Source organism: Crocodylus porosus, unplaced genomic scaffold (assembly GCF_001723895.1).
Source record: "Crocodylus porosus isolate Cpor-Errol unplaced genomic scaffold, CroPor_comp1, whole genome shotgun sequence".
NCBI classification, from domain to species: domain Eukaryota; kingdom Metazoa; phylum Chordata; order Crocodylia; family Crocodylidae; genus Crocodylus; species Crocodylus porosus.
In genome coordinates, this window is record NW_017728931.1 from 24,589,546 (window position 1) to 24,614,921 (window position 25,376).

General features: G+C 43.0%; 1 protein-coding gene across 3 annotated transcripts in view; it reads right to left on the minus strand.

The window, feature by feature from the left end:
* Nucleotides 1-25,376, minus strand: part of GYS2 (glycogen synthase 2) — a 64,175-nt gene that overhangs the window by 10,643 nt on the left and 28,156 nt on the right. For all 3 annotated transcript variants that reach the window (XM_019544409.1, XM_019544407.1, XM_019544408.1), the window contains 10 exons: nt 22,961-23,105; nt 11,773-11,890; nt 11,281-11,401; nt 9,496-9,602; nt 7,630-7,689; nt 5,525-5,603; nt 4,950-5,063; nt 3,799-3,925; nt 2,491-2,586; nt 1,354-1,517 (listed from right to left, as the gene is read on the minus strand). In XM_019544409.1, coding sequence (XP_019399954.1) covers nt 1,354-1,517; nt 2,491-2,586; nt 3,799-3,925; nt 4,950-5,063; nt 5,525-5,603; nt 7,630-7,689; nt 9,496-9,602; nt 11,281-11,401; nt 11,773-11,890; nt 22,961-23,105 — 1,131 coding nt within the window. The remainder of the gene's footprint in view (nt 1-1,353; nt 1,518-2,490; nt 2,587-3,798; nt 3,926-4,949; nt 5,064-5,524; nt 5,604-7,629; nt 7,690-9,495; nt 9,603-11,280; nt 11,402-11,772; nt 11,891-22,960; nt 23,106-25,376) is intronic.

Below are 25,376 nucleotides of genomic sequence, written 5' to 3' on the forward strand. Positions count from 1 at the left end.
TTGCTGGGGGACTCCCACCAATTCCAGGGCAAGATGTAACCCATAGTAATTACATTTTCCTTGTCTCTTCACTTGTGTGCTCTGTAGAATACTGATCTGCTGCTGTCCAATGAACGCGTGATATTGCCCCATTCTCTGTGATAAGCTAAGGGCTTTATTGTGCCTTCAAAGCACAGTCCTACCATAATGGTAATGCACAGCCAAGAGGGCACAAAGCAGAGGGTATGAGATAGAATGTCAAGGGTTATTTGTGGAACAAATCCCATGGAAAGCTAATGGAGCTTGTGCTTCTGTGTTACTTAAAAACCCATTCAGTGGGTACATCTACACATGTGCTTTAATACACATTAGCCTATTTTAATGTGCATCACAAAAAAGTGCTCTTTAGCTAATACGCATTAAAATAAGCGAATGCTCATTTTTCTAGTACCTCACAGTGGAGGTACTAGATTTAATGCACACCTAAAGCATTTTAATGAACATGTAAATGCTCCCATTGTTTCTCAGATGTCTATAGACAGAGCCTGGAAAATAACTTGGAGGTTGCTATGGCCAGAGGTACTATAGATTTCGTAGATTTTGTAGACATTAGGGCTGGAAGGGACCTCGGAAGATCATCGAGTCCAGCCCCTCACCTGACGGGCAGGAAGTCAGCTGGGATCACAGGATCCCAGCAAGATAAGTATCCAATTTCCTCTTGAAGGTGTTCAATGTAGGTGTTCAAACCACCTCCGATGGCAGGCAACTCCAGACCTTGGGGGCTCGGACAGTAAAGAAATTCTTCCTTATGCCCAGCCTGAAATGGTCTTGCAGGAGTTTATAACCATTCGATCTCGTCATCCCTTGGGGCACTCTGGTGAACAAATGCTCCCCCAGATACTGGTGAACACCCCGATAAACTTATAGGTGTCCATCAGATCACCCCTGAGCCTGCACTTTTCCAGGCTAAAGAGCCCCATGGCTCTCAGCCTATCATTGTAAGGTCTGTTTTCCTGACCTCTGATCATGCACATGGCTCTCCTCTGGACTCTCTCAAGCTTCTCCACATCCTTTTATCTTTGTGTAGTCTTTATCCTTGAAAAAGCTAGAAGTGCATTATGTTTGGTTTCAGCTTAAACTAATCAGGTCAAAATAATACTCTCTTCAGCATGGGCACAAGTGGGTGTGATTGTCCAAAGCACTTAAATGTATGCTTATATGCCCTCTAGAAGAGGGCTGTTTCACTTCACTCTTCTGACTCACTTCACTGAGGCCTTGAAACAGATGATCAAAGGTTCTAGAGATGTAACCACAGTGACGATTGTGTGTTTGGGACAACAGCTTACTATATAGCTACTAAAAATGTTCACTCACCCTGCCTAAGTATCTCCAGTCCAGTAGGTCTGAGAGTCTTTCAGTTCGATTTCTCTGGATAATTCTCTGGCGTCGTGACTGCTGGCAAAATCCATACAGGAACTGAGTCAGCTGGTTGCATGACTCATCAGGAGAGCGAAACCTCCTGTCAACTATATAAATCCCTGAGTGACACAAAGTTGGAGATGAGCAAGACCAAAAATGAGCTTTTAACATTTCTGTTCCATTTTCCCTGATGCCTAACCTTTTCCATGTAGTGGAGTTGTGTTTTACTAAGTGGAACAAGGAGTGATACCTATAAGTTACGCAGTTTTTTCCAGTCTAAGGGAATGTTTCATCAGTTGCTGAGAATTAATTAATAAATTAATTGATTGCTTAATCATTCATGCTGATATTCAGCAGATCTGTTTCCAAATAAAGAAGGCTTACTTTTAAAAAAGAAAAATTTGGGGGAAAAGGTTTCAAGTAATTTTGAGTACATTTCTAAATATAATGAAAATATTCCACCTTTATTTGATACTAAAACTCCACGGTCTGAAGCATAAACTGAAAAGTTGGCAGGATATTTCCTCAAAGCAAAAAGAGCTGTATTTGTACCTTGACATAGTTAACTTGAGTTCACTGTCTTAATATAAAATCCTAGCGGAGACAAGGCACAGATAAACATAGCTAGTGGCCTCCACATAGCTAGTCAAGGCTAACATATTATATCCAGGATTAACCTCAACTGGCTTTTCTGAGTTAAAAATTGCAGCATTTTGTCTCCACTAGCATTTTATGGTGTTACCTCAATATATGCACCTATCTTCAGAAAATGAAATATATATATGTACCTATCTTCTGAAAAATTGATAACTTCTTTATAAAGTCTTAAAAGAGAGATAGTTTCACCATTTCCAAGACCAGGCTATAGCATATTTGGATGGGAAGGAAGGAAAGCTACTTGAGTTGGAAGCAGAGATGAGGAGTTAGCTGAATGGGGAAAACATACACAGGAGAAAACTCTCGTAAACATATGGATAAACTGATGGAAAATCAAATTCTGGAACTCTGAAGTTTGTTCCTCACCCGTCAAGAAGTGCAGGTGAAAAACGCACAGTCTAACGTGTTGTTTTGAAGTGCTCTTAAAAGTCTCACCATAAGCAGCTGGGTCCGCTACATGCTCCTGCATGAAACAGCCAAATCCCGAAAGGTTTGTGGTCACACTAGGAATGCCCATCACAGTACATTCCGCTGCCAAAAAACACATACAAAGAGACTTGATGTCAATGTGCTTTGTTTGGGTTCACTTTGGGAAGCAGAAAATGGGAGGACATTGGTCAGAAACCTTCAAAGTGAAATGGAAACAACACTTTTTTGTTTTATCAATCATTTCTTTCTTCGAGCCAGCTCTTTTTAATATAGTCTGCGATCCCTGTTTTCAACTGTGGAAGTATAAAAACCTTACCCAGACCCTTTTACCCAGACCCTACCTGTCTCACACATATTAATTTTTATCCCCTCTGATCTTCCCTGCCACACATTTGCATTTTGACAGACCTGCATTTTGCATATTGGCTTAAGCTTCTGTTCTACCCAGGAGAGCACACAAACCTCAGCAGACTCTCCCTATGTCTGAAGCAGGGTGTTTGTGCTTGAAAGCTTGTTAAGAACAATTTTTTCCAACTAATTAGTTGGTTTAATAAAAGATATCACATTACCCAAAGAATGTTGTCTGCCTATGTCCTTAGACCAACGCACCTATAACCAACACCCCCAAAACACAAATGAATGGAAGCACCTAGACCCGGATCTTCCAAGATATTTAAGTGTCTATACCTTTCATTGATTAATCTGTATTAAATGGGAAATGGGAGCCTAAATATCACTGAAGATCAGGGTGGTATTTTTTTTGTTTGGAAACTTCACTGGTACCTGTTCCTTTAAAAACCTCCCGCCAGGCCTTTGAGGCTCATTCATTCCTGCTTGTAAGTATGCTTGGTAAATACCCAGCAGACTATGCAACTGAAATCTAAACTCTTCAGAATTCCACTGAAATCAAGGCAATTGTGCCAGCTGAGGACCTTTTTGGGTTGCGCCTATTTTCTTGCCCCATTACTAAAATATGTCCAGATCTCCAGATCTCCTTTTATATGACACATACTTGATGTTACCAGAAAATAAATTAGATCTGTATTCCAATGCCACAGGAGACCATAAAATTACATACTACTGGGGAAAGTCAGGGTTCAAAATCAGAACAATGGGTAGTTTTCAATGGCGTTATTATGCAAGTTGGCCCCAAAATTCTGCCATCAGCAGGCTTGTATGGTAGGGGAAATGGAGTCAAAAGTGATCTTGAAATAATGCAGCAGATAATGACTATCAATTCCATTTTTAAAGGTACAGACATTAATAATAAACATGTATTACCTTCTAATAGCAGTTAGTGTAAAAATTGCTTACCTGGTGTATAACCCCAGGGTTCATAGTAAGATGGAAACACCCCCAGATGGCAGCCTCTGACAAACTCTTCATAGTCCATAGGTAATAACGGACTTGCTGAAGAAAGGAACTCTGGGTGTAATATTACCTGGATATTCAAAAGTTACATTAGAAACAAAAGAGAAATAAAAGCAATACTTTTTAATATGTAAAACATGGAACAGTTAGTGTCTTTATCGTGGTTCTAAAACAAGGGACTCAGATATTGTGTTCTCTCCCAGCCCTGATTTTAGTCTGTTTACATACAACTCAGCCCAATAACATCAATGATTTTTGGAATCTTAATTTGTTTAGTTTTCCTAATTTATCTTTTATCTTATATCTCTTCATATAAGCTTATTGCAGAAACAAGGGTGCTGTCAAAAACAGTTTTAAATGGTCCATTGCTAATATTATCCATGCTTAATAAGAAAAATCACAGATGCTGCTCATCATGGGCTGGGCTGTGGCAATTATTAGGACTAATATGCTGTGCCAAGATTTGTCACCACAAGGAAGAACCCAGAAGGGGAGAATCCTGTTCTAAGCAATATAACACCAAGAGTAACTCCAAGAGCACCAAGAAACTCCACCTTTCATATTGAGAACCTTTTCCAGTTAAATATGCAGGCATATGCATTAAGGAATCAACTTTTTCTGGGTTTGCCTATCTCAGATGTATATTTCCTATTTTGTTAAGGATTAGGAAGGTGTCCTCATGAAACTTGCTAGTAGATATGGGCAGGCCACATGTAAATAAATATGTATTAAATAATGCAGGCTACAAACCCATCAGGTAAAATCCTAGTCTTCAAGAAGTCAATGGATATCTTGCAGTTGACTTCACTAGCCCCAGGATTTTGCGCATGGTGCTAAACATTTTAATGGCAAAGCCATCATTCCTTACAAGAAATGTCTCCTTTGAATTTTTGCAGGTAATAAGCAGGCAGGGGTATTTGTTAAAAGTGACTGGCTGCTGTTATTTGAAAGGGTGGTAATTATTTTATTGCATGTCTTTCCCAGGAATGGAACCGATTTCCTCAAACGCCAACCAGCTATATGAACTACACAGAAACTATTTAAAGAAATTCCATTACAAAAAAAAAAAAAAAAAAGAGAATGGGAGATTCTACCTTGACTCTGTCAGTGCGGTTGTTGAAGAGTCCAATGCGCCGAATAGTATTGAGAATGGGATCATTGCTATCATCAAGCATGTTGTGGGTGGTCACTGGAGGTAGCGTCTGTCTCTACAGCACAGTAAAGGCAACTTTGAGCAAGGAATAAAAAACTGGTAGTGAAGACTTTCCATTTGTTGGAATACTTATCATTTCCATCAAATGTTCGATAGGGGATTTGAGAGTGGCTTACTGCTATATCACAGGAGTGCATCAGGAGCTCAGTGAACAACTGTTCAATAGGGCATCCCTGGGGAAGACCAGAACCAATGGGTACAAATTCCTGGAAGGCAGCTTCAGGCTTAATACCAGGAAAAGCTCCTTCACAGTCAGGAGTCCAGACTGTGGAATAAACTCCTTCCAGAGGTGGTTTTCAAGAGGAGACTAGACTAGGCAGTCACCTTGCTGGGGTCACTTAACCCCAGTTGTCTTCCTGTCTAGAGCGGGAGGGCTGGACCCAATGATCTGCAAGGTCCCTTCCAGCCCCTAACAATATATGAATCTATGAATAAACAATAAATATCCTTTCTGACCTGAGTTGCAAAGATGGCTCTTTTCATTATGGTTATGTCATCCCGATCAAGGATCTTGTTCAAGTCTGGAATTTCTCCTCTGCATGGGTAATACAGAGAGTCTATTTCACCAAATGGCTTGTAATTTGTCATTTTAGAAATGATTATTATGAATTTACAAATTACACTACAACTGTGGAGTGAAGATAAAGACCTGCTAAAGTCAACAAACCTTGCTAAAGTCAACAGGGGTCTTTTCATTGTCTCTAAGGGAATTTGGTATAGGCCATTAACTGAGTGGAGAGTATTATTATTATTTCTAAATGTTTTCCATATAAACACCCTTTTCTCTCTCTCCCACTGCCTCGCTGCAATTCCCTCTAGCTGTGGCTATACATACATACATACCAGTGATAAAAATCTCATGATTTTTTATTTCTGTTTTTGTCAAAATTCAATTTTAATCAAAGTATTTCCAAACAGCTCCACAAGTGAAAGGGATTAGAGGGGAAGAAGAATTACAGATATTTAAAATTTTCTTTCCCAGGAGCATTTTATTTTTGTTGAAATTCCCAGGCAACTCTAGTAAGCATGAGATCATATGGCTTCAACTCAGACTAGCCTCCACTTGAAATGAAGGAGAGCATGTCCTGAGAAATGTGCGCAAAGGCCTTCTTCTCCTTTGATATAACCAGATTCTCAGGAGATCTGAATTCCACTCTCTTCTATCAACCATATTTATACACATTTCTTGTTTACAGTGCTAACACTCCTGATATGTAGAGAAGTACTATAACCTTCATTTTATAGATTAGGGGACACAGGCAAGGAGAGATTAATGTAAACATTTTCAAAAAGGCTTGTCTATGGTTTGGTCTATACTACAAAGTTTTGTTGGCTAGAGGTAAGACAAGGTCAAGCTTTGTATTTAACATAGCTATACTGGTAAATTCCCATTCTGGATATAGCTATCCTGACAGAAAAGAACTTCTATCCATTGAACTTCTGTTGTTCAAAGAGGCTGTGTTGCAATGTCTGAAGAAAAAGACCTTCTGCCATTAAATGCTACATCTCCACTATGGGCCTTTGCCATAGTTAGAGTGGCAGCAACTACATAGTGTAGGCTTGTGACCTTTTCACAGCCCTAGACAATGTAGCCATGTTGGCAAAACTCTAGTATAGACCAGATTTAAGTGACTTTGAATCTTAATAAGAAAAAGGGTTTAGCAGCCATGCTTGAAAATACTTGTATTCGTAACAGCAAGCATTACAGTGGATGATATCTTTTATTGGACCAACTACATGGATGGGATAGATTTAGAGAAGCTAAATGCAGGGCACTCTTCTTTAGGTACCGTATTTTTCGGACCATAAGACGCACTTTTTCCCCCCCAAAAGTGGGGGGAAAACGAGGGTGCGTCTTATGGTCCGAAGGTGTGTGTCCCGGGGAGACGGGGCGGAGCTTGCCCGCGGAGGCGGCGGAGCCCGAGCGGGACATCTGCCGCTTGTTTACGCCGGGAGCCGGCAATAAAAATGGCCGGCCACCGGCACACACAGTCTCTCCTGCCATAAAAACTGGGTGCGTCTTATGGTCAGGTGCGTCTTATGGTCCGAAAAATATGGTAACTCATTCTTAAATATCAGTGAAAAAATGAACTAGAGATTTAATTTGAGTTTAAGCCAATATGGACACCTGGGACTGAATTTAATTTGCTACCTCAGGTTGAATCCCGTTACCTGATCATTACTATTTTAACCTGAGTTAGCTACTTCAAAAGACCCAACCCAAGTTAAAAATACACCTTTTCTTCATACAAACTATGAAACTGTGAAACTATGAAACTAAGATGTACTCTTAGACTCCTAATAGCCCACAACATTTTTCAATATAGAATTTAGATTCCTATGCCAGACAGATTCCTTTGAAATCTTAATATTAAGTGACTTATCCAACTACACACAGGAAATCTGGGGTAGAGGAAAGACTCCTGAGTTTCTAATTACATCTTCTTTTTCCATTTCTCCCAATGCTCTTTTCTTATGTGCCCATAATACAAACAGGGAAACAATCCAGGTTATACAGCTGGAATTGTCACTCTGAAATATAAAGTGACTCTGAGACTCACCTTAAGAGTGCATCGTAAAGTTTCTTTCCAAATTTTTCTTTCACAGATTGTGCAGTGTCCCTAGATATGTAAGAAAATAATTTGTAAAATGCAGCCTGTCAGGGCCAAAATGTACAATGTCACTGCTGGTGGAAATAAGAGCAAAGCTAAAAGTACTCTGACTTACACTAGGGATTCAGGCAACAGGGAAGCACAAGACCACCTGCTTAAAGTCTCCTTCCATGACCCTTGGCCACGCTGTCTGATTTCAGTGACACTGAGGATCTGACCCATTGTGACTTCCCCAAAGCTAAATTAATTGGCAAAACCAGCACTAGAACTTTTGGTGCTCATTTCCCCACCCCTTGCTGGACAAGTAGAACATTCTTCTCCAATATGAAAATCAGCTCCAGGTGTAAAAGAATGAGTGAGAGAGAGAAAGAGAGGCTCCTGACATGTTAAAATGATGGTGCAGTGAGTTTGAAGTAATGTTATGCCAGATCTGAAATACAGTGGGCGTGTCTACATGAGACGCTTAATGCTCAGAAGACTAACTCTACTGCTCATTAGTGTGGCAGACAAAACCCGTGCTAATGTACTAATGTTCAGTAGATTAATCTAATGTGCATTAACATCACTAAAAAAGCATTCATCTGTGCTAATGTGCAGTAGCGCTGATTACAGTGCATTAAGTTAGTACCTGTTATTACAAGTACTAAGCTTAATGCGCCATAATTGCAGAGTATTCATAACCGTGTAGGTATACCCAGTTCCTCCTGCCATGCCAGATGTTCATGGGAGGAGGTGCAATGTCTGGAATGAGGCATAACAGGTGCCTGTAGATGTGCAGGACATCTGATCCAACACGCTGTAATTATAGGGCTCCTAAACACATGTGGGGAGCCTGCTCTGAAATGCTGGAAATCCAGTGCATCAGAGCAGACTTGATTAATTGAGTCTGTTGGAGCATGGAAATTAATTCAAAGCACCCTGCAGCCATTTTTTCAGAGCAGGGACATATGGTGATGCTATTTTTGTGTCTTTAAGGAATTTTAAAAATATATATCAGGATTTTGTCCTGTTTTATATTTTATGCCCCAGAATCCATACCACCTCATTATGATCCCACGCAGGCCTGTATTGAGACACATCATGGCCTGAACTGGAAGCAATGAAACTGCCTTTCAGCAACTGCCTGTAGTGCTCTTCGTGTGCCTGGAAGTTCTGCTAAAAGGCAGAGTCCACATGGACTGATTGAAGTTTCCATAATGTCAGTAGCTCCAGCTCTAACTGCTTTAAGTGGTTACTTAAAGGTTTTGCATTAGCGTGAAAGCTGATCAACTCAAAGAACTATAGAAATGCAGGGAGGCCATCTAACTCTAACCTGTCCTATTGTGGATGGAGCAAAAGGACCACATACAACAGAAATTTGTCCAACCTGCTCTTAAAAATCTCCAGTGATTGGATTCTATAACCTTTCTAAGTAGCTGTTTATTCCAAGGCCTCATTATCCATCTAGTTATCATGGCCATCATTCTTCTCTCTTCTAAATTAAATAAACTCAATACTTTCAACCTTTCCTTGCAGGTTATATTTTCTAGTTTATCACTTGGACTGCACCTCCTTGGAATCTTTCCAGTTTGTGCACGTTTTTTGAAACCAAAACTGGACAAAGCACTCCAAATGAGGCCTTACCATGCTGAGAAAATGTCATAATTACCTATGATGTATCATATATCCTACATTTTGGGAGGTGACTATAGCTTGGCATAGACCCTAGAACCATGAATAAAGCTAATATCCATTGTAGGACCATCTTGCATGAGTGATCTGTACAATTATTATCCTTTTAACTCCTCACCCAAGAATGATAAGAGTAGTGATTACCATAGCTGTTTGCGGACTGCTTGCCCCTTTAATGTTTCCACATTGAAATTATTTGTTTTTGCAGGCATTATGAAGAACACTACAACTGTGGTGTCACTTTTGTGCACCTACATAGAGAAAAGATGGAGACAAACAGTTAGCGAGAAATCATTATCCAGAAACTAACTCAGATTCCAGACAGTATGTGAGACATCCTGCACAACAGGAATTAGACATAAAAGACAGTGACCAAAACCCATCTCATCTTAACTCTGGTCAGTAAAGACCCATGCCTGCACCCAGATCTCTGTGGTGGACCCATGCCTTCAGTTCAGGCTCTATTGAGGCACAAGGGTCCACATGAGTGCTACCAGGAATAGTCAAAAACATTACTGAAGACCTTCCTCTGTGTCTTTGAAGTATTTGTGTAAATGTAAAGCCAAACTGCATATATAAACCTCATACACAGCATTTAACACATGATTTTAATCAGCATGAGACAAAAAAAGATGATTTTAAAATGGAAGAATTTATTGAAGCAAATGTACTTTTTATCATTTCTATAGCTTCTTTACTCACAGCATTTAATCAGCTTGGTCAATGAAAAGTGACTGGTGAGGTTTTAGTTAAGGTGAATTTCTGGGATGCACTTTCTTGTCTAATACATCACTTTGTTGGTCCAAATGGACCAAAACTGTCTGAATCTTCCCACTGAGGATTGATTTGACCTGAGTGAGTCCTTAGCAAGTAGGCATATAGCTTAATTATGTTCTACCCCACCCTGACTGATGTAATGGGGAAGGAATGAGCCTAGTGCAACCATCTCCATTTGCTAGATGGCTCCTTGAAGGTCATTACTAGATGCTATAAATCAAACCAACAGCTGGTGTAGAGCTGGACAGGGCATTAGGGAGCTGTAAGCAATACCTTGATGGGCCCTCTGTCCCTACCATCACCAGCAGGAAGGGCAAGTAGTAGAAAACCTGGGCTTTGAGGTCTAGATTTTTATTATTATTTTCCAAGTCTCTGTCCTGCAGTAACACAATAACAGTTTTTGGCTTTCCAAACTCCATGGAATTATCTACAGAGGACAAATTTTTTGATCTTAAAAGCACATCTTTTAATATTAGGCATTATAAAAGTTTTCTATTTTATGGTTTCAAATCCAGCTCTCAAGCCTAAAATACTCAGAAGCAGCTGTTATAGAGCAATGACACATGACACATTCAAGAAAGTTGTCAAAGGCATTTGCCTGTAAGCCAGGATAAAAATACCTTAAACTTTAGGTAAGTTTGTTCAATATCCTTAGGACTTATTCCACAGACAGCCCATACTGATATACAGGCCAGATGCAGCTGGAGTGGGAAGGATGAAAAGTAGGTTTTAAGTCATTACTATTGCAATTCATTGCCTACCCAAGGGCTGAACTAGGTCACAGCAGCTGGAGTAGTTCCCTACAGTGCTGCTGTGCCAACTGAAAATTGGTGGAGCACAGTATAGGACACCTGCTGGCAACCTATAGCCTGTGAAGCCATTGGATCTGGCCTCCAGAGCTGAAGCGTCAGCAGAATTCAGTGGCTGAAGCTTCACTCATACCATGCTGCACTGCACCACAGCTGGGTGGCAGGGAGAAGCCCTGGAAGCAGCAAATGGGTCCTAACATGAGTCCTTCTCAGACCTGAGCTGAGCCATTCTGGCCCTGGTTCCCAGCCGCTGGGATAGGGAGTCTTGAACACAAATTATATATTTGGGTGAATTAAATGTGCATAATCCAGTAGCATTCTGCATTTACAAGTCCTTTCTTACCCTCAGCAAGAAGTTTAATCTGGATAAGGCCTCTAGAAATATATCAGCTCCTTTGTTGGAAAATTCATATCTCCCAGCAATAAAGAAAAATAAAGTCTTTTCAAGGTTGAAGTCAAGATGACTGAAAACAAACAAACAGATGAAGACAGTATACATCAAATGTGATCAGACAAAGCAGAAAGCAGTTCACTGACATGATTTGCCAAAAGGTCCCATGACAACCAGAAAAGCATGGGTTTCTTTCAGAACTCTGTATTGAACTATATCTTGGGTAAATAGCATACATGTCAAACCTTTTGTTTGATCACACATGGTACTACACAGAGCCAGAACCAAAAGCTAGGATTCCTATCATGGCTCTCAGGTAAATACAAGAGTCAGTAGGTAACAGTCCCAGTCCCCTAGGAAGTACTTTTTACAGTCTACCTACTCTAGCTCTTGCCTCAACAGCCTTAAACAACCAAGTGCTCATTCTGAAAAGTAAAAGCATACCCATAGAAATGACCACGAATAAACTCTTGGATCCTAGCTTTGTACATGATGTGTAAGTTCTGAAACTCATGTGTCGCTGAAAATTTCTTAATGTTCAAACCATTTGGGGTGACAACATCTGGAAAAGCAAAACAAAGATAGAGGTAGACATCTTCAGTGTTTGCAAAACCTTTAAGGAAAGAACCAAAATTTTGTTAGGTGCCAAACTGTCAAGATTTATTTGGCATTATTATTAGTTATAACAGTGAAACAGCATTCTCTATCACCATAGAGAATAACAGCTGGTGAAATTCCCAAGTAACTCTGCTATGTTCAATAGAGTTATTCCAGATTTAAATGTATATAACCCAAGGCTTTGTTTCCACAGGGCAACTTATGGGAGGTACCTGTAGCCTCAGAGTCACTTTACATCATTTTTAGCTGCAGAACTATAAATAAATATGCTGCAAGTGTTGATAATTTGCTCCTGAGACGACAAAATCACCCGGTGTCATAATTGAGAATCTCTGAAAGTTATTGTGCTCAACAAGCACTATGGGTGAGTTCCACAATTTAGTCCTCTACTTGTATATTACATCCCTTTCTTCCAATCCTTTTGTCAATTTGGTCTTTATAGATTGTGAGGTCCTCTTGGCCAGCACTGCTTTGTTATGTGTTTGAACATCGCTTAGTACGATGGGCACCCATCCTGATAGAGGTCTCTTCTAGGATACAAAGAATAAAATGTACTTTTAAAAGTACATTAAAAATACTATTTTAGATTTCTCCCCAAAATCTACATACTTGTAAAGCACCTCTCCTCAGAGGGCCAAAAGTGTTTACAATTAAAACCAATGCACTTGCATAATGTTCGTGTCAAACAGAGTTATGGCTATTTATAGTTCAGTCCCTTATCGGTGAAAGAAAGTAAGTACTAGGTACTCATACTGGCACTGGGACTGATACCATTTCTTCACTTAATAAATGTTGTTAGATCTTTAATGGCCGTAAGTACCCCTGGGCATCTTCACACATGCTCCTGGGCTGGGGTAGAGGGGGAGGCTTTAATTAGAGCAGCTCCTATGGACCCAGAGGAGTGAATATAAGTGGAATACAGCAGATCACAAGCAATCATTGGTAGGCTAACAGCCTCTATGTCCAGTTCTGGGCTGTTTCTTATACCACTGCAGATGTTCACCTTTAGTTAGAGCCAAACTATTTCAATTCCATGCTTTCTGCCCCCTCCAACCCACATCCCTTTGCCACAACAGAATAGTGAATTTTATAATGAAAATGATTATACAACTTAAAGGGCAGTGAGGGCAGCAGGCACTGTTGTGATCCTCTCTACATAGCTGCATCAAATTACAAGGCTTGTTATCAAGTTTGCTACTTAAACTCAGCTGCACACATATCCTGCTAGAAACCTGTGAGGCTAAGTCTGTGAATGCCAATTGTTCTGCTTTTTTTTCTTTTAAATTTGGTCTTTTCAAGTACATCAGAAGGCTGATACTCTACAGACTCTTGTGCCCTTGAATAGGCTTCAAGTTTAATGATCTACTGGAGGAATGTTGACCTTTTTCAGCAGACAGTGTCCATGTGGATTTCACAAATCTACTGATTACCAGGCAGTCATGCGTCGTTAATGTGAAGCTGAAATAGTACATAAGCCAGTGTGTTTACATCTAAGATTCAATAATGACTAAGAACTTCTGCCAATTTATATCATACTGTAGGTATAGCATTATGCACGTTTGTACACCTATAGCTAAGAGTCTGCTGATATTTTGTGTAACTGCTTCTATTAAATTAATCTAACCCATTCAGTGTGAAACTTGGACATTTCAGCATTTCCAGGGCAGAGCAACCAAAATAACAAGTGCAAAGTCCTGCACTTGGAATGAAATAATTGCATACATAAATACAGACTGGGGAATATAATTGAATAGGCTGCAGTACTGCAGAGAAGGACCTGAGGTTTACAGTGGATACGTAAAAGTTGAATGAGCCAACAGTGTGCTCTTGCAGCAAAAAAGTCAACAGTATCCTAGGTCAGGATTACTGCTTGCAAATCAAGCGAAGTGATCCTTCTGCTTTATTCAGAACTGGTGAAGCCTCACTTGGAGAACTGTGCCCAGATAAGGCCCCACACTTCAAGAAGGATGTGGACAGTGTCACAGGGTCACGCAGGTGCCCTTTTCCTATGAAGGAATAAGGGCTGCTGAAGCTCCCTGAGACAGCCCAGGCCAGAGCCTTAGTGAGTGATTCTCTTCTGGTAGTCTGAGGTGCTGGAGAGCTGAGCAGGCTTGATTGGTGTAACCTGACCACCCAAGTGGCTACAGAATGGTGAGGGTGGAGAGGACCCTGACTGGGAGGCCTGTGTGAGAGAGCCAGGTGGGCTTAGATCTTATGTTATAGGCAGGAGGCTTATTGTCATTTCAGCTGTTTGGTTTATGGTTCTGTTTAGTTACTGTTATACCAGATGACTGGGAGAGGCTGTAGGGGATGGAGGGGGCCTCATTTAGGAGTGCCCTAGTAGAGTGGGGGTGCTCCCAGCACCAGAATGTGGTGCTGCATTGTGGGGTGTACTACCCTAGCCCTGGGGAGGGGCACAGTGAGGGCACTGTAGTTGGGGTATAAGACCCCAGCCCTGAGAAGGGCAAAGAGGATTTTGGGGGCCAGGCACAGCTAAGGTTACCTGAGCCCCACTGCAAGGATCACCAGTGAGAAGCCTGAGGGGCTTGTGTTTGGCTCCAAAGGGAGAGCCACAAGAGGAGAAGCCTAGGGTGGGTGTTACTAGAGAGACAAGCCCAGAGAGGGCGAGTCCATGATTATAGAGAGCCTGGAGTGGGCGTGTACTTGAGGGAAGCCCCATAAGGGGGCTAGTGCAGAGCGAAGCCCCGGTGGGGGCAGGTTTTAAGCAAAGTCCCAGGAGTGGGCATACACTATTGATAAAAACACCAGTAGGGGTGTGGACCAAAAAAGATCCCAGAGGGGCTGTCTGTGTCGGGACCCCAAAGGGGCCAGGTAAGGCTCTGGCTGCCTGAGCCTCAATTGGATACAGATTTGGGGATACAAACCCAGAGGGGCTAGCTAAGGCTTAGGCCACTGAGCCCAGCTGGGAAGAGTACCATCAGTAAGCCCGGTAGGGCTAATCAGTTGTAAGGGGTGCCAGTCGCATAACAAGCCCAGAGGCGCCAGGGAAGGGGCATTGGTTGCGGGTCAGGCCCAAGGGCGCTGGGCAAGGCGTAGATAGCAATTGGACCTGATAATGTCCAGAAGAGCTGCAAGGCTTGGGGCATGCTAAAGGGGAGGTGGGAGGCACGCATTGCCCATAAGGCTGGGGTGCACCGAGTCACCTCATATGGAACAGGGGGTAGTTCAGCATAACACCATGCATTGGGAGATAAAAGGCAGCCTCCCATAGAACCTTATATATACCAGCAAGACATGGTGGGAGAGATGAGAGGGTGCTGGATTGCCTAATTGACACAGTAGGGGGCGCTAGTGGGATCACAGCCACTCCTAGGCCCTGCTCTGTGACAGACAGTTTGGAAAGAGTCCAGTGCAGAGCAACCAAAATTATGACAGGACTTATAAGAAAAGCCTGAAAGTACTTGAGTTATTTGGCCTGGAGAAAAGACTGAGGGGTCTTGGTCAAGACACTTGGCTGGGATGGTTTAGTAGAAGTCTGGGTAGATTTGAACCTTGTAGATTAACCCAGGTAGGTAGGTAGATATACTGCAGGTAGATATAGTACAACCTTTCATGAACTGTGGTTCATGTTTTCCCAGTGCTATGAAAGGATGTGCATAAAGCAGAGAATATTGGGATGGTTTAGTCAGGAATAATCCCTTTGACATTGCTTCCAGTCCTACCCTCCTATGTTTTTAAATTCCTGTAACTCAAAATTATAAGCCAGAATTTTTCAGGAATCATTAATGGTTTTGGACAGTTCATTTATTCATTGCCCACCATAAGATGTCTTAAAGGGCAAATAAATGTTCAGCACTTTCTGTCAACCGCACCTCTTTATGGTGCTCCAGAGGCTCCTTAGCCTACACTAGCTATTTTGAAATCCTTGATCTTAGCTTTATATTTAAAAGAGAATATATATATATTTTTTTTGTAGTTTGTTGCTGCTGTCATTACTGAAGAAAAGAGCCAATAGGCAGTGAAGAATGAATTACTCTTATCGCTAGGCATGGTCCACCCAGACATGTTTCAGCCTGAAGCAACTAGGCCAGGTGGTGTTGAGGAAAACTCCAAGTGCCAGTGCCTCTGCTGTACCTGTTTTATGGTTTAACTGGATTTCAGCTTCCAGGGCTATCATTTCCAAACCTTTCACTGCCCTATATTCACCTACAATAAAACTGTAAGAAATTTTTTAAAAAGTTACTTTTCTGAGAGACAATGGTAGCAAACCAATTCCAGTTTGCTTATATTTGAAACAGTGATGTAAAGAATAGGAGTAAATAATTTGCTACATAATCTCAAACTATTTTTGCAATGGTTTTTTTTTTTTTTTTTTTTTTTTTTTTTAGAGATACACCCCTCTATTTGTAGTACCTGGTACAGCTGTGCGAAGCTTTGCCAGCTGTCTTGTTTCAACTCGTTTCAAGCTCAAAAAACAGTAAATTCAAAACAAAATGAGGCTGTTTTGAAGCCCTCTAAAATGAAACAAGGGCAGTCAAAACATTTTGAAAGTTTTGAAATGTTCTGAGTTTTGAAGCTGGTGGGCTTGCCTGCAGGAAAACGGAAAGTAAGTAGAGAGAGGGGGAAGATGGGGGAAGAGCAGGGAAGAACTGCTCTCATATTGACTGTGTAGCTGGCCAGTGACTAAATAGCATAAAAAAAGCAGAATTGTTTGAACTGGCCTGCTTTCTGCCTTGGTGTCACTTACTGAGCTGTTTTACTTAGCAGCATCAGACAACAAAGGCTACCATTCATTTCCTACTTGCTACTGCTAGCCTAGTGAGAAGGATTTTAGCATATCTCTTCCCCCCCCCCCCGACGTGCTTTTATTTTATTATTATATTTGTTGATTTATTCTTTTCAATTTTATAATTATATTGGATAGGATTACAATATAGAATTTAATTCCCATAGGAAGGGGAATACATTTTATATTTTATTTCTATACAATTTAAAGTTTGCAACATACATCCATTATAGAGTTTATACGGGAAGAAAGATATATTTATATTTTTATATACACATTTATACTTTGCCCCACACACACATTATTGAATTTATGTAGGAGGAAAGACATTCTTCATTCATATTTGTTTTTATACATTTCTACTTTGCAGCACACTCCCTCACATTATTGAATTTTAAATAGGGGAAAGACACATTCTTCAGTCACTCATATTTGTGTTTATACATTTCTACTTGGTGCCACACTCACTCACATGATTGAATTTATATAGGAATGCAAATAAATTTATATATTTGTAGAAAAAACAAGACATGCAAGACACCATGAAGCATGGTGGAAAGGCAGGTGGTGGCAAGCCTTTAGGGAGGTGCAGAAGACTGGGTAGAGGGAGAGGTGTAAGTCCCTTCCCTGCCCCCCCACAAACTGAGACACAGATTCTTTCCTCCAGCTAGAAGGAATGTGGCTTCCACAAGCAGAAGAGAGAAGGGAGCAGTGCCACTGCCTGGGCCTGGGACTATCCCCTCCAACAGCACCAGCCATAACCCTACCATCATGACAACAACGAGCACCAGCTTGACAGTCTCTTCCACCCCTGTTACATTTCCCATGCTGAGTCTTCCAGTCCCAGAGGAAGATTTGGTGCTGGATCTGGATCTCAGTGCCCTAGCAAGGGAAATTCTGGGGAAGGAGGGGAAATCATCTGAGTTTGTGCTCTATACCTCTCAAGTTTCCCTTAGAACCAGGTCTCCTTCCCCAGAAGGCACTTCAGAGGAGGTTGATATAGAGGTGGAGGCAAGCAGCTCAGCTGAATCCACTCTTCCTGTTGCTGTGCCTCTGCCTGCTGAGGAGAAGGAAAGTCCACACATGCACCCACACCCCAGAAGTGAGTGGGTAGTGTGGTCTGGGATCATTTTGAGCTGGAAGATGATCCCATGTATGCTATCTGCCTGCACTGCTGAGCCAAAAGCAGCCGGGGCAAGGGAACAAAACACATGAGCACCACAGGGATTTTGATGCATCTTTGCAGGCACCACCACCTATCACTTGCTCCTCCTCAGTCTGGCACCAGCAGGAGCATGCCTAAAGGAAAGTCCCCTTCTTGCTCCAAAGACCCTGTCCCCACAAACCAGAGGCAGGCCACCCTGGAGCAGTGGGGGAAAAGCAGAAAGAAAGTGGGGCACTTTGCAAGGGTGAGCAAGATCACCCAGAGCACTGGGGGAATGCTTGCTGTCAATGGCCAGCCCTTCTCCATAGTTGAGTGGCCAGGGTTCAGGCAGCTCATGGTGCTTGTGGCTCCATCCTACCAAGTACCCACATGCACCACCTTCAGCAGGACGGTGGTGACCTCCCTGTAGGAGGCATGCAAATAGTACCTGAGGGAGGAGCTTCACAAGGCAGGTCTGCAGGTGGCCTACACTTTACCTCAGACCTCTGGAGCAGCCAGGGTGGAGAATCACACCCACCTCTCCTTCACAGGGCACTGGTACGACTAGTCAGGCCATCAATGGGCACTCCTTCAAGCCAAGGTGATAGACAAGTCCCACATGGCAGCAGAGATCATGCGAGCCATGAACTGCTCAGAGCAGGGGGGGGCTTGTTGGGCAAAGAGAGCTCACCCGCAGGTTCATAGTCACTGACAACAGGGCCAGTATGGTCAAGGTGGTCTGTGATATCAGCTGTGTTGGCATTCACTGTCTGGCACGCAAGTTGCACCTCATTGACAGGGGACAGGGCTGCTGGTGACAGCAACAGCAAGCTCATTTCCAAATGCAGGAAGGTGTCAGGCTACTTCCACTGAAGCATCAAGGGGGCAAGATGCTGCAGGACAAACAAAAAGAGCTGAACATCCCACAGCACAAAATTATGCAGGATGTGGAGATTTGGTGGAACTCTACATACTTGATACTTGAGAGGCTGGTGGAGCAACAGAAGGCCATCCATGAGATGGCCTTGCTTAGGGAGATTGGGATTAGCGATCCCCTGAACAGAGCTGAGTGGGATACAGCCAGAGGCACAGCAACAGGAGGAGTGAATTCAGGTGAGCTGCTTGCCTCCACAACCTTTACGTCAGCCTCCTCTGAAGTGCCTTCTGGGGAAGGAGACCTGGTTCTAGGGGAAACTTGAGGGGTATGGAGCACAAACTCAAATGATTCCGCCTTCTTCCTCAGAATTTCCCTTGCTAGGACAGAGTGGGATACTATCTCCCAGATTTTCAGTGCTGGCAATGCCCTCAGCACTGGCGATGCCCTCCTTAGCCAGGTGATCCCCATAGTGAGTGAACTTCTGAGCCAAATGTAGAGCTTTCAGGGGATCAGTGTTCCTGGCTGGGGTAAGCCACTGTCACCAGATATGCAGGCACTGGTGAGGCAGCTAAGGAGGGCCTGTAGGAGGCATGCAAGTAGTACCTGAGGGAGGGCATCAGGAAATAGCTTGATCCCTTGTGGTCCACTACAGTGCATGTGTTGGCCACCATGTGTGACACAAGGTGAAGGGCAGTGTATGCAACAGCCAAAGCCTGAATCAGTGGACAGCGGTGCTGGTGAAGACAGTCAGGAAGACAGAACAGTGGTGGTGGGGGAATGTGGAAGAGGGGGATCTACTGTCCCATGCTAGCATTAATTGTCCCATGATGTTCCTGCAGGTGAACCTCCTGCTGAAGTTCCCCAAGCTCCAGATGCAGACAGAGTGAATGCCACCCTCCTCACTCTTTCTGCATCTATTTTCTTTTAAAAAAAAACAAAAAACATTTAATGCCTCTCTCAGAGCTGGAAGAGGTACTCACTACATCACCAGCCATCAGGGGAAGAACAAGTCCCTGCTGAGCTTCCATGCCAGGATGAACTTGGAGGTATGGGCTGGGGCTATGGGAAAGGAGGAGGCCCCAGGTCCTGGGCATGACCACTAAAACTGCACTCTGCCAGGGTCAGGGAGGCCCGGTGGGACTGTTGGTGTGGCAGCTCCAGGAAATGCCAGGACCAAGAATCCTCCTGAAGAAAGGCAGGTAGGAGGTGCCATAACCTCCAGCTACCACATGTATACATATAGCCCTGGCTGGGGAAAGCCGAGACCTGTCACATCTTTGACAGGCCTGAGGCTTGCTGGTTGCAGTCGAGTTGTGGGGCTTCCAGTGAGCTCAGCTTAGCTTCCTGGGATGCCAGCTTTCATATTGAAAAACGCTTTGTCAGGCTGAGTAAGCACCTGCAACTGGTGTGTGTGCTATTCCTGGATGGAAGGAATAGTAGAAGCAGCCAGAGGCTCGTCTGACATGCAGTGCAGACAAGAAAGTCAGTCAGTGAAAATGGAAATGGAGGCATCAGGGGGCTCAGGGACAGGCTGGGGTGGGGGTTGTAGTAGTGCAGGTAAGTGCCAAGGTACCTGGGGAGTCAGATGTCCGGCAGGTTGTAGAGTGTCAGAATTCCACTGTGTATGTCGAGTCTGTGTGTTTCTATACCTAGAAGGCTGATGAAATGAAGTTCATAGGCCTGGCTGTGAAAAGTGGTTTGTAAATTCCCTTTCTGTCTCCAGTCTCTCGGGACTGATTCTGAGTGGTTTTTTTGTAAGGAATATGCCTCCACAAGTAGTTGGGTATTGTTGTCTTTGATAGATTCTGGTGTGCAGTTTGTGGGGGTACTGGAGATTGTTGGCAAGTTTTGCTTTTTGAGCTGTAGAAAGTTGACTTCAGTTCTGGTGATGAGGTTCGGTTAGCAAGGTCCAGTGCTTGTTTGAATTTACAAAACACTTTTCAGAGCCGGGCCTATGAACGTCATTTCATCAGCCTCCTAGGTAGTAGGCATAGAAACTTATGGACTCAATATAGACAGTGGAATTCTGACACACTACAACCTGTTGGACATCTGACTCCCCAGGTACATCTGCCCTATTACCTGTGCTGCTACATCCCCTTCCCTCCCCAACGCCAGCCAGTCCCTCACCCCCTGACATCTCCATTTCCATTTTCACTGACCAACTTTCTTGCCTGAATTGCATGCCAGCCTCTGGCTTATTTACTAGTCCTTCCATCCAGGAACAGCACACAGACATACCAACTGCAGGTGCTTCCTGAGCCTGACAAAGGGTTTTTTAACCCAAAAGCTTGCTAAGATATATTTCTCTAACTATTCAGTATTTTTTTTAAAATAACAAACATAAAAACACAACATAGCCCATCACACACCGCAAGTAATACATCATTTATAAATCCAAAACAACATCTCTGTTTCTTCCATTCAATTCTTTTATAAAAAGAAAGGCTCTGTGACAATCTGGCTGTCTGAGATACTGCTGCTGCTACTGTGCTGCTGCCCACTAAATTATTATTTTACCTGTTGTCATTTAAAGTGGTGGACCAGGCTGAGGCTGTAGGGGAAGAGGAGACCTCATTAGGGCACACTACCATGTCATGTAGATGCCCCAGCTCCAGTGAGAGTGTGATTTAACACACACAGTCACACAGTGAGGGCGCTTCTTAACATGCACACTGGAGAAGAAGCTCCTGCAGGAGTGGAAAGAAAGGCTCTGTCACAGTATGGCTGTCTGAGATCCTGCTGATGCTACTGTGGTAGTGCTTACTAAGTTATTTTATACCTGTTGTCATTTAAAGTGGTGGCTGACTTCTGTTTTCACGATTTTGACAGGACTGTGTTTCATTTTGAGTTTTGTTTCATTTCAAAAGCACTGTTCCATTTCATTTTGCTGAAACTGTTTCACTGTTTCAGTGTTTTGCCCATAGCCTATAGCTGCCTATAACTTTGTCATTTCTTGCCTGATTTGGCTGATACTTGCAGGTGTGGTAGCCCCCCTGCTGAGGCCACAAAGCCTGCCAAGTTTCAAGGAGATAGGTACAAGGGTTTCTGTGAGACTGTACCTCAAGCTACTGACAAGAAAAACTCGTGTAACATGTGTGTGTGTTAAGACACAATAGGGTGAAAACTGCAGGCATGGTAGCCCCTGCTGAGGCCATGAAGCTTTCCAGGTTTCAAGGACATGGGTACAGAGGTTTCTGAGAAACTGCACCTCAAACTGTTGAGAGCAAAAATCTTGAGTCATTTGCAAGTGTGAAGGCACAGAGAAAGCTCAGTTCAAACAATGCTTTCCATCCCTCTCCCAGAGCACTGGGATTGGAAGGTACCTCAGGGAAGGATCAGTCACTGGCCAGCTACACATGTCAATATCAGAGCAGTCCTTTCCCCACCCCTCTCCTTAGTTTCTCTTTAGCTGCAAGCAAGTCCAGCTTTGAAACGTTTCAAAACTTTCAAAACATTTTGACTGCCCTTGTTTTGTTTCGAGGCTGTCGCGAAGCCTTTCATGTCATTTAGATTTCACTGTTTTGAGCCTGAAATTAATCGAAACAGCATCAAAACGAAACAGCCCGCGAAATTTTGCACAGCCCCAGTACGTAACTCCACAGGAGGATAGTATTTGTATTTAGGGCTTATATTTACTATAAGTGCTATCCTAGGCAGGGTTTATTAGTTTACTGCAGGCTAATAGGGCCACACATGTAGATGTGTAGACTTTACGGTGGAGCTAATTAGGCAGCTCTGCAGTAAATGTCTCATGTAGATGCACCCAGTGCTAGCAAGGGATATTTTCCCCAGTGCACTAAGGTCTCTGAGTGAACACATGCATGTGCCTGTCTGTGTACTTGTGCATGTTTCTCATTCTGTTTGTCTGTCTCTGTCCATGTGTACGTGGTAAATTTACCAGCATCAACAATGGTGCCCTCAAGGACATGATGCTGCTCCTAACAAGGACACATCCCAATCCCAAAACAGTGTAACTGTGTCCCCACAGTACGTTGGGTGGTCCAATTAGCATTACTGAGTGTCAGGGCCAATTAGCTCCCCCAACCAAATTAGTCTACCCACAGCACCACATAGATGCAGCCACATTCCTTCTGGGTTAGGAAACAACTGACAGAACTGTGCAGCCTACTGCCACTGGGCAAAGTCAGTTTATCATGATGCAGACATGGCCTCTTTCTCATTTTTGTCAAGGCAAAGTTTATCTCACTGAGTAGGCAGTATAGGAATTCAGTCCAGGTCTTACCAGCATTTCTCTTCAGCATATGTTCTGCTTCTGTGGCTGTTATCTGAGAGACTGTGGTGAACACGTGGGCACAATGTACGGAGGCTCGTTCCATGCAGTACCGATGATAAATCTGTCTCTCTCCTGCTTCTTTGTCTATATCAAACTGTTGTACAACAAAAGTGACATTTCTATAAGATATACTGCAACACACAGTTCACCACTTAATAGATCAACAACTAAATTTGATCTAGTTTTATGTTTTTAAAAATGTCATCTGCAAACACAACGTTACTCCCACCCAGCCACTGCTGTCCCTATTGCTCTAACTGTAGCAGCAGCCACAGTCTCAATACCCTCCACCCTCCTCCAGCTTCTGCTGCATTTTCCTGCCCCAGGAGGTGAGGCAGCACAGCACGACACAGCCCATAGTCCCAGGGGAGCGGCAGCCTGGAGTACTCATGTGGCAAAGTGTTATAGGGGAGCCCACAGGAAGCTGAAAGTGAGATGCGGTGCCCCACCACACAGGGGAGAGCCTACACACGTGTGCACAGTGCATCAGGGTGATGGAGCCCCCACCCACATTTGCAGTGTATTGGGAAGGAGAACAGCTACTTGCATGTGCATGACTTGGCCATGGTCCCTGCTAGCACCTGTGTGCCCCCCCACTGGTGCAGCCCATGGGGCAAGTGGCCCCTGGCCACTTTGAAGGTAGACAGTCCTGATTTAAAATATTGCCACACCTATTTCATTCTTAATATATACTGTTACTTGAAAGTTAATTTTCTCTTTTGTCCAGATTCAAACATATCCAACCCTGTAGTAATTTCCAGTTTAATTTCTAATTTTGGCACTGTCTTTCATTTAACAGAAATTGCAGATCTGAACACACTAAAGCATTTCCTATGCAGCAAGCAAGTGCAAACAGAAGGAATTGAACTATTCACCATCTTTAATATTATATTCTTCTTACCTACATTCTCAACCCCAGCTGTAACTAAAAATGATACTCTCCATGTTCTCTGCTAAGCAGTCTTGCTGTGTGTCCAGTACTTAATGTTTTCCTGGCAAAACTGCCTGCATTTCAATGGTAGATTCTGCAACTGATGTGGCTATGTCAGCCTATAGCTGCTGGAAGACATTAATTTACTTGCACAATTGGAATTTTATGAATTTTATGTTGGATCCCAAAATGTGTGTAATCTGGCTTACCACATGCGCGTGGTAGGACATGCAATTCCGGGGATCCACCATAAAATTAGTTGGATCCTAACTGTGGGGAAAATGGCTTTATTTTTTAAACCTCCCCAGGAGTCCAGACCCAGAAACCAGGGAGAGATGCAGGCAGCTCAGCTGCAAGTATACCCTTTAAAAGTCCCTGTGCACTGAGTAGTAGAGCCCAGGGAGCTTCTCCCCAGTTTCTTGGTCCCAGAGCTAGGGAGGATTAAAAGTGCCACTACAGCCCTGCCTGCTTTTCAAAAGTCTCTGCATGCCAGGACTGTAGCCATTTACCGATGTTACATTTTTCTAGGTTTAATATGGACTACAGCCATCATTATATACATGTGGACATCTACTGTCCAAACTAAAATTGGTTCCAGTCCAGATCAACTAATCCTCATCAATTAAAGTTAATGCAGATAAGGGCAGGATGCCATTTAAACTGTATTAATTAACATGTATATAAGATTCCTAAGGAACTCGGCAGATAAACATTGCAAATATCAGCCCCCATAAGGGAAACTCAGTTGTGCTTTTGCACCATAACAGAGGATATCGGTCACAAAGTAACACCTGTACAGAGTAAAATATCCCAACATCATCTCACTATGACTAAGTATCAATTGCAGGTCAATTGCATTCATTATGGCTTCTGGTATAGCACTTTAGGTATCTGTCAGTAGGATTGTAACAATGTAGCAGTGGTTAAACAAGCTTAATATCACTTCCTAATTACTTACAAGCACAAACTGATACATAGAGGCTGTGAACAGGGTCTGTTAAGGGACTGTCAAGTGTATCGACCTGCCATGATATTCAATGATCATCTATTAACCCTAAATTCAAACTGGAATTTGATTCAAACTGTATGATGCAAATTGGTGGCTTAGAAAATGGTGAGCAATGTCTGCAATGTGCAGGACAGATCTCCTGGCTCCCCACCTGCCTGCGAACCACACCAAGAAGTGGCACCTGAAGTGGTATACATAACTGGCCTGCAGAACCTTTGGATCCAGCCCAATTATGTGGCATTTCAGGAGTGTTTGCCAGCAGAAGCTTTCTTCATGCTGCAATGGAGACAAGGAAAACTTTTCCTTTGCCGTGGCAGCAGACAGATCCTAGTACTCACCTGCCTCTGACCTGAGCTGATCTGAAAAGGTTGCTCACTGCTGTTGACAGCATTGATAGTTCAATTATAATGGCCAGTGTAAGAAAC